Source organism: Myotis brandtii, unplaced genomic scaffold (assembly GCF_000412655.1).
Source record: "Myotis brandtii unplaced genomic scaffold, ASM41265v1 scaffold802, whole genome shotgun sequence".
Lineage (NCBI taxonomy): Eukaryota > Metazoa > Chordata > Mammalia > Chiroptera > Vespertilionidae > Myotis > Myotis brandtii.
In genome coordinates this window covers 1283174-1293171 of record NW_005371230.1, presented here as the reverse complement: position 1 = coordinate 1293171, position 9998 = coordinate 1283174, and the positions used below count along the sequence as shown (strand labels likewise).

The following is a 9998-nucleotide window of genomic DNA, read 5'->3' as shown; positions in this document are numbered from 1 at the left end:
CGAACCTGCCGGAAGCCGACCTGCTGAGCCGTCTGTGGGTGCCCCCTTGGGTGGGGGCGGGGGCTGCTGGCGGCGGGGTTGGCGGACAGCCCTCTCCTTGACCGGCCCTGAGTTGTATGGGGACCCGGAGGGACCCGCCCCCCGGACTCTGGCGCACCCGTTTCTGAGGTTCCGGGAAGTGCCTGGCGGTTGGTGCCCGGTCCCCTTTCTCCATTGCACCCAGGAAGTGCCGTTCCCGTGGCCTGTTGGGCACCCCAGACGGGGCAGCTTAGGGGGAAACACCTCCTAACAGTGGCTTTTCCTTCTTTTCCAGGTACCCCCAAAAAGTTATGGATAAAATACTTAGTATGGCCGAAGGCATCAAAGTGACAGATGCTCCAATCCATACCACCCGAGACGAACTGGTTGCCAAGGTGAAGAAAAGAGGGATATCAAGTAGCAATGGTTAGCAGATCATAGATGTGAACATACATAGGAGTCTAGAACATAAGTTTGATGTCATTAGGAATTGTTACTACTTTTTTCAACGATCTGGAATTTACGTAACGTTAAAATCAAGTGAAATGTCAAAACTGAATCATGTGTCTGTTTTAGGCTCTGAATTTGATAAGATTTCCTGTAACTGCTTTTAGATTTTGAAGTGTCAAATGTCTGTGTTGTTGATTTTTTAATATTAGAAATGAATGATGCTCTTCGGTGCTGTTTAAGAAATTAATGAAGTTATTCTACATGTTTTGTTTATTTTTAAATTAAGGGACCAGGGAAGGCTGCCTTTTTTTTTTTTTTTTAATTTTTTGATTGATTGTAGAGAGAGGAAGGGAGGGAGAGAGAAAGAGGAAAACATCCATCGGTTGCTGATCAGATCACACGCACCCTGACTGGGATCAAACCTGCAGCCTGAGATGTGCCCTGACCGGGAATCAAACCAGCCACCTTTTGATGTACTGGATGAAGTGCCAACCAACTAAACCACACTGGCCAAGGCTATTCCACCCGTTCTAAAGAAACTACTGGTTCTGAAATATATTTGCCTTGTGCCTTTATTTTAATGAGTATCTGTCTTCTAAATTTTTAGCTGATGTGTATGAGGTGGACTAGTCACATATCTGTTTTCCTTTTTTTTTTAGAAGGGGTAGAAGAGCCAACGAAAAAACGAGTTATAGAAGGAAATAATTCTGCAGTTGAGCAAGATCATGCAAAAATTTCTGCCAAGACAGAACATGCATCAGCTCAGCAGGAAAACAACTCGGTGTGTACGGGGTCATCTGCCAAATCAGAGAGTGGTGGGAACTCCACTCAGAGCTCTGGCACCTCCGATCAGAATAGCTCGACAAGTGATGGCGATCGGTCTGCTTCCAGCCAGAGCAGCATTTCCTCTCAGGTAACAACAGCCGGGTCTGGAAAGGCTTCTGAGCCAGAAGCCCCAGATAAACAGGGTGCAGCGTCGATTGTTTCTTCCTTGTTGAAATCCAGTGTGAATAGTCATGTGACCCAGTCCTCTGATTCCAGTCAACAAAGTGGATCACCTAAAAAGAGTGCTTTGGAAGGCTCTTCCGTCTCAGCTTCTCCAAGCATCTCCGAGGTTGAGGTGCCCTTGTTGGGCTCCTCAGGAAGCGCAGAAGTAGAGTTGCCACTGTTGTCTTCTAAACCTAGTTCAGAGACAGCTTCAGGTGGGTTAACTTCCAAAACCAGTTCAGAGGCAAATGTTTCATCGTCGGTTCCGAAAAACAGTTCTTCATCAGGCACATCCTTACTAACTCCCAAGAGCAGCACGTCAGTAACTACATCAATGCTGACTTCCAAAAGCACTTCGCAGGTAGCTGCATCGCTATTAGCTTCTAAGAGCAGCCCACAGACCAGTGGGTCTCTCGTTTCCAAAAGCACTTCCTTAGCAGGTGTGTCCCAACTGGCTTCTAAGAGTAGTTCTCAGACTAGCACATCCCAGTTGCCTTCTAAAAGTACTTCCCAGTCAAGTGAGAGTTCTGTCAGATTCTCTTGTTGCAAGTTAACCAATGAAGATGTGAAACAGAAGCAACCTTTTTTCAATCGACTGTATAAAACAGTGGCGTGGAAGTTGGTAGCTGTTGGTGGCTTTAGTCCCAATGTGAATCACGGAGAGCTCTTAAACGCAGCTATTGAGGCTCTGAAAGCAACACTGGATGTGTTTTTTGTCCCGCTAAAAGAACTGGCAGATCTGCCTCAGAGTAAGAGCTCTCAAGAAAGTATTGTTTGTGAACTGAGATGCAAGTCTGTGTATTTGGGCACTGGATGTGGAAAAAGCAAAGAAAATGCAAAAGCAGTGGCATCAAGAGAAGCATTGAAGGTATTTCTCAAGAAAAAGGTGGTAGTAAAAATTTGTAAAAGGAAGTACAGAGGCAGTGAAATAGAAGACCTAGTGCTCCTTGATGAAGAATCAAGGCCTGTCAACTTACCTCCAGCATTGAAACATCCTCAAGAATTACTATAATATGTGCAAAGTATTACCGCATACGGTATCTGGTATTGGAAGAGAAAAACTGACTTTTGTATAATATAAATACAGGCTTTCACAAATTTTGTATTGCTTTTTTCCAGTTTTGCAGAAAATTTACATTCTAGTTCTCTTCACACAGTAGAAGTTGTAAATAACTTATGAATGACAGTACACATTAAAAGATAAGCATTAACAGCATACCAGTATGCTGTTTTATTTGCTAAGGGAAATACTGTCTTCTATTTTTAATGATGCATTAGGTACGGTGTGTAGTTCTGTAGCGTCTTAAGACTTTTGTACTGCTTTTGATTTGGTGAGAATATATTGTCTACCATGCTTTTTTTTTTCCCTAGTGTAATAAACCTCCCACATCAAGAAAAGGGGACCATAGTATTTGAAAGTCTGAAGCTTAAGGTTTTAAGAATGTTGCCCATAATGTTGAACGTGTCTGTTAAATAATAAAAGGAAAAATAGTTGCCTCAGACTATTTTTATGAGAAGTTGTAAGCATTTTTTAGATATAAAGCAGTATAAAGTACTTAAGGTTATTTTATTCTGAGGTTGTTTAAAATTCATGCTTTTGACCACTGCAGATTCTTTAAGTGGGTTAATAATTTATGTTTTGAGGTAAAATACAATTTACACTTTTTCTTAAGACATAAATGTGGGTTTCTATATTAAACATATTTTGTGACTACTGCTATTAACAGATTGATTTGTTTAGATATTAAATGCTTTAAGCTATTTTACCTTTTCAAGAAGTTGTGTTTTTTTTCCCCTTAAGTCAGAATTCCTGCAAATAAGCTTCCTGCTACTAGTCATTGTAAATTACAACCAAGTAGTTTTTCATAGCTGATATACAACTTTATGAATAGAGAAGGTACAGTTGCCAAATCTAGAACTGGATGGTCTTTTGTTTACAAATCTTAATACTAGGAAGAATAGAGAGCCATGCTCAGCTCTCTAATGAGCTTGTTCAATTGACATACCTTTGTTAGTAATGAAATGGAATCCTGTTTTTGTGTCTTGGGTGATTCTAATTGTATTATTCCATTGTGGTAGATGATTTTTCTTCAAACTTTGGCCCAAGATGTCTTGTTATCTTTGTGGCTTTTCTTCTGGCTTTTGAGATACTGCAAATTGAGCAGTAACAGTGATAATGTAAGAGAAAAATCAAGAAATGACCTTTCTCATGCCAGTAATATTACCAGTAGAATAGGTAAATAGAACACAAGTAGCACGATTTAAATAATAGATAAGGATACTTTATGTACTTAAAATAATCAGTTTTTATTTCACCAGATAACCTTTAAAAATGAATGACTCGAGAATGTTAAACTTGATATCAAAGTTATCTCCATATTCTATAAATGGGTTGTGAGAAGCAATAACATGAATGAGTGGAAGCACTTTTAATTACCTCTCTTTCCTTATTCTTGGAATGTGTATTTTGTGGGATGATGATGGTCAGAAAAATGAGCCAAATATTACAAAGAATAAATTTCTATAACGTATCTAGGTAGTTTGGTAAGTTCCTAAATTGGATCGTTTCAAGTAAACATAAAGGTTATTGAAAATATTTTAAATTCTAGTAACCTTTTGATATGGTAGACTTGGAGGGAGCTGTTTAGTGTAAAAACAAATACTGTTGAATTTTTAAATGTTACTTGCTATAAACTTATTAAAAGTTTCAATCCCTTGAAATTTTTAAAGAATTCCTGATTTAAGAAAAATGCATACTTAATAATTCTTCAAGATAGTATAGTGCAGAAGAAAGCAAACTTGGGAATCTGTTACTGAGAATCTAGGCTCCCTCTGCTGTAAAGTAGGACTAATAGCTGCCACAGAGAGCACTGAAGATTAAGCAAGATAATATAAAGTGCCCACTGTAATGCAGTATTCCTTAGTTTATTAACTGCTTAGACATGTGTTCTGATTTCCTCACAGCCTTATGAGTAGCTGTGCTCATTTGGCCCTTTTTGAGATGAAGAAACTGAAAAAAGTAATTTGGTCAAAGATCAATTTCAAACCCCTATCTGATTCCAGAGCCCAAGCTTTTACTATGTTGTATTGCTTACCTTCTCCAAATTGTAAAGTTTTTGAAAATCCCCCCCAGACTGATTTTCAGCTAGTTAATTGTTAGTGACCACATCTTCAAATCTTCGGCCCCTCGAAATGAGTCACATCATTTCAAGTAGCTGTTTATTAATGCTCCTGAGTACTTGCCTGTCTTGAATATTCTCAACTAGGGAATTATCCCTTATGGGTGCAGTTGAAGTTTGTTTTTTTAAAAATCCTAAAATTGCCCTGACTGGTTTGGCTCAGTGGATAGAGCATCGGCTTGCGGACTGAAAGGTCCCAGGTTCGATTCTGGCCAAGGGCACGTACCTTGCTTACGGGCACATCCCCAGTAGGGAGGTGTGTGCAAGAGGCAGCTGATCGATGTTTCTCTCTCATCGATGTTTCTAACTCTCTATCCCTCTCTCTTCCTCTCTGTAAAAAAATCAATAAAAATATATTTTAAAAAAAAATCCTAAAATAATTTTCAATCAGGTTTAGTGAGTAAAATAGGTTATTAAGATGGGAAACCGAATTAAAAACAAGACAAGACAATCTCCTAAGATTGATTTTTCTTAACATTGTTAAAATCAGGATTTTTTTTTTTAATGGTAAAGTTAGAAAGTTGGGCCCTAGCTGGTTTGGCTCAGTGGAGAGAGCATCAGCCTGCAGACTGAAGGGTCCCAGGTTCAATTCTGGTCAAGGGCACATGCCCGGGTTTTGGGCTTGATCCCCAGTTGGGGGTGTGCAGGAGGCAGCTGATCAATGATTCTCTCATTCATGTTTCTATCCCTTCCTCTCTGAAGTCAATAAAAATATATTTTTTAAAAAGTTAGTTGACTGAAGAATGGTGGTGTCTTGAGTTTTTAACCCAAATTCTTGGGGGCTGTTGGTGCTGCCATTGACTGGGATAACTGTCCTAAGGCTGTATCATTCCTACTTCCCATTTTCAATTCCTGCAGCACCTCTTTGGACTATGAGTAGGCGTGGGGTTAGCAACTAGGAGGCCCAGTGTAAATAGCTTCCTTCTGCAACAGATATTGGAGTGGATGTAGGAGGAAAGCCATCTGTTTACTACAAAATGAAACTAATCTATTTTTTTTAATTGTTTTACTTTTTTCTTTAATATTTTATTGATTTTTTACAGAGAGGAAGGGAGAGGGATAGAGAGTTAGAAACATCGATCAGCTGCCTCCTGCACACACCCCACTGGGGATGTGCCCGCAACCAAGGTACATGCCCTTGACCGGAATCGAACCTGGGACCCTTCAGTCCACAGGCCAACCCTCTATCCACTGAGGCAAACCAGTCAGGGCGAAACTAATTTATTTTTAAGTAATATGCCCTATTAGAATTTGTAATTAGTAGGGACTCAGATCAGGTTTAAGGGACCATTACTTAAATTAACATTAAATAACACTAAAAGCTACCATTCATTTTTAATTGTGAAATACAGGAGTCCATGAGGTCCATTTATATATATAGTACAATTATTAATTGAATGTCCATATAACATTTACATAGGTCAAAATAGAACTATCAGCACTTCAAGAACTCACCTGTGAATAGCTACCGTTTATTGAATACCCACAATATGTTGATGTTTTGCATATGTTATTTAAGGCTTTCCAAAGCCTGTCGGGTGGGTTGGTATTGGTCATGTGTTACAAATGAGGGAATTGATGACCATTATGAATTGTTTCCCTCAGTTCACAGAACTGGTACATATTAAAGAGAAGCCTGAACAATGACTTGGTTCTAATTTGGGGCACCGAATGTAGACATCAGTGAGACATGCTGTCCCATATTTGTTTCCTATGTTGCAGAAAATAAGTGTAATTACACAGGAAATTTGGAAAAATTTTTATTTAAATTGGGAAGCTTCTAAAGAAGTAACTACTCACATATGTATCTGAAATAATCATTGCAAAATATTTCCTAGACAGTCTACTTATAGAATGCAAAGGGACAATTGACAGAGGCAATGATACAGTCAAAGATGTAATCAATAGTTGAAACAGATAATCCTCATTGCTCTTCACCATTTGCTTATTAAATACTTTTCTACATTAGCTAAGGAAGACATGGTTCACGTGAAATCAAAACTAGTAGAGGTCCATGGAGGCATTTATAGTTTGCACTGTGGTGGAGGACCATACTTAATGAGGGAGTTAGTTATCACACATAATAACCTGCAGTTTGGAAATCAATATGGGGTAAAGCACCTTTCTGTACTCATGTTTCAAAACTGAATAAATGCAATTAACAAGAGAAATATCTCTATATATAAAAGCCCAGTGACCGGAAAGGCAGAACAACTGGACCGATGATGGCTATGATGCGCACTGCGGCAGCCAACCAGCCTGATCCGGGCCCCAATCACCTCCCCCCAACTGGCCCCCAACGCCCCGATCAGGGGTGGGGCTGCTGACCAACCACCCGCAGCCCCTATCCCCCCTCTGGCCTGGCCCAATGGGCTCCCATCGGGGCGGGCCTGCTGGACCCCACCCGTGCACGAATTCACGCACCGGGCCTCTAGTAAGTAAAATAAGAATACTATTTTGAAATTATTTATTCCTTTCCCCTGCAATTGACATTTGTTAGCAGTCATTTTCTATTATGACTCATATAGGAAAAGAAAGAAGGATAATGTGACTACAGAAGTCCCTACCAGAGATAGTGAGGAAGTGAAAGTCCGCTCATTCCAGCCTGGGAGATTCTGAGAAGGTGAAGAAGGGAAGCGGGTATCTGAGACTGTGGGTCCTGACTTTACAACATGAACTTCACTTGTGTCAGAATTGCAGCGGTGGGAGTACTGACAATTTTCATTTAATGAGCCTGCCTGGTTTACCCCAACTATAAACAATGCATCGCTCTGTAGGAGGGTCCAAGAGAACAAGGAAGAGGCTTGAGTAAGAAATACTGAAGGCATCAGGAACTTAAATACAGAGCCATTGAGTGGCACAACACCAGGGGGCACCATTCACATGAAATATAATGGATATCATTTGATATAATGGATAATGTCCCTTGGAGTTTGGGAATGCCTGCAATTGCTGTATGAGTAAACTTATTAGAAAAATCTTTTAAAAAGTAATTTGAGCCCAGCCAGTGTGGCTCAATGGTTGAGCATTGACCTATGAACCAGGAGGTCACAGTTCAATTCCTGGTCAGGGCACATGCCCAGATTGCAGGCTCAGTCCCCAGTGGGGGGCATGCAGGAAGTGGCTGATCAATGATTCTCATCAATGATGTTTTTATATCTCCCTCTCCCTTCCTCTCTGAAATCAATCCTATATAATAAAGAGGGAATATGCAAATTGACCATCACTTTGCCACAAAGATGGTGGCGCCCACAGTGGAGGCAGGGGTTTCCGCAACACAAGACAGTGGCACCCACAGTGGAGGCCGAGTTCCCGTAATGAGCCTTAACGAGCAGTCAGAAAGGGCCTGAGGCTGTGCTCCCCTCCCCGCACCCGTGGGGCTTGATAGGGGACCTCAGGCCACACCCCCCCCACCCTGGCACCAGGCCGGGGGACCTCAGGCTGCGCCCCCCCCACCCGGCAGGGCTTGATGGGGGACCTGAGGCTGCATCTCCCGCCCCGGTACTGGGCTGGGGGACCTCAGGCTGCTCCCCCTGCCCCGGTGCCAGGCCGGGGGACCTCAGGCTGCGCCCCCCCACCCTGGTGCAGGCCAGGGGACATGAGGTCATGCCCCTTGCCTGGCGGGGCTTGACAGGGGACCTCAGGCTGTACCCCCTGCCCAGCAGGGCTTGACAGGGGAATCTCAGGCCGTGTACCCCACCTGGCGGGGCTTGACGGGGGACTTCAAGGTGCACCCCCTGCCCCAGCGCCAGGCCAGGGGACCTGAGGCTGCGCCCCCCCACCCAGCGGGGCTTGACAAGGGTGGGACCGGCCAGGTCTGGATCTAGCCCAATTGGGGGGAGGGTGGCTGGGTCTGGGTCTTGTGTGATTTTGAGGTGCATGTCGGTGGGTTGGGACTTGATTCTGGGTCCCGTGGTGCGCCCCGGAGTCTGACAGGAGGAATATTTTCATATACATTTTACTAATTTTCTTTCATCTTTGACACTTCTATTATAGAGAAAGGGCAAATAGCAATATTAAAATATTTCCTCTAATCCCCTTTTAATGTGCATGAATTTCATGCACTGGGCCACTAGTAACAATATATAAAGTAATTTGAATTATAAATAGTGGTGGCTTTGTGAAGCATGGATAGCATATAAATTCTAACAAACTTCTTGGAGGTAGCATATGCTGAAGTTATTTGTTGATGCTGGGGGCACTATAAATGCTCAATAACGAATTACTTTTTCCAACATTCTTCTATATAGGGAATTATTTCAAGACAACAGCCTAAAATAAAATTATTTCAAGTGAAGTAAGGCTGCTTGGGTTAGGTTAAGGATTTTTTTTCTCTACTCAGACCTTGGGGGAATTTCAGGAACCAGGCAGATGAATTGTCAGCTCAAGAATGGAATAAAACTCAGTCTGCTTTGTGGTCTCTAATGTCCCTCAATTACACCGTTTGCTTCTATACATTTGATGTAAACCTACCCTCTCTTGCTCAGTTTCCCCTTCATCTTTTTCTGGCTCCATTAATGTTTTCTTGGTTGTCACCTTTTGCTGATGTAAGCTAACGTCAGTGCCTAAAGATTTTAAGATTTTTACTGTCTGCAACCACAGGAGATAATACTTCAGAAGTCAGACACCCTATAAATTTCAATGTGATGTTGGTTCTGGGAGAATTTATGAAAAAAAAAATTGCTGGCCCCTTTTGATCTGTCAGTTTAAAGCAAGAGGGGAAGAGTGGTACATAGAAAATAATACAAGGTCAGCTCAACTCTGTCCCAATAAACAGATCTGTGAATTTTTTGTAGACTTTGGTGGTTTTTTAGAATTTAAAAATCTATCCCTTTTTATTGTAAGGGAATCCATGCCACCATGTATTAAAGCCAAGTTTCCCAACCGAGCCTTGGCCTACACTAGACAAACTAAAGTCACATTAATGGCATATTGATTTGCTATTGCTGCTGTAACAAATTACCACGAATTTAGGGCTTAACCAATACAAACCTGTAGGTTTAGATCCAACTTGGGTGTCCCTGGGCTCAAGTCAAGGTATTGGCAGCTCTGGGTTCCCTTCTGGAGGCTGAGGAGAACCTGCTTCCTTCCATTTGCAGCCTCCAGAGGCTGCTTGCATTCCTGGGCTCATGGTCCTTCCTGTCTGCAAAGCTGGCAATGGTGGGTTGAGGCCTCAGCTTGCATCACACTCATCTTCCTCCTGCCCTCACACCTCTTTTTCTGACCCTGACTTCCCTGCCTCTCTTCCACTTTCGTTGCCTCCCTTTTCTACTTAGGACCCCGGTGACTGATTATATTGGGTTCACGCAGATAACCTCCATATTTTAAGGTTATCTGACCAGCTTTATTAATTGTCTGCAACAT

The 9998-nt window shown here is 42.0% G+C and overlaps 1 protein-coding gene across 1 annotated transcript; it reads left to right on the top strand.

Annotated features, from left to right (window-relative positions):
- The first annotated feature begins 245 nt into the window (after positions 1-245).
- CDKN2AIP (CDKN2A interacting protein) lies at positions 246-3230 on the top strand. The gene is made up of 2 exons (XM_014531420.1): positions 246-444; positions 1128-3230. Exons 1-2 carry the CDS (start codon positions 330-332, stop codon positions 2465-2467), a joined length of 1455 nt encoding a protein of 484 aa, XP_014386906.1. The 5' UTR covers positions 246-329; the 3' UTR covers positions 2468-3230.
- The last annotated feature ends 6768 nt before the right edge of the window (positions 3231-9998 follow it).

What these genes read in the sequence shown, in the direction of transcription:
- CDKN2AIP (XM_014531420.1), top strand. Translation starts at nt 330, where the DNA reads ATGGATAAAATACTTAGTATGGCCGAAGGCATCAAAGTGACAGATGCT. An exon ending in AGGGATATCAAGTAGCAATG is followed by an intron (nt 445 to 1,127) that starts GTTAGCAGATCA and finishes TTTTTTTTTTAG; the next exon opens with AAGGGGTAGAAGAGCCAACG.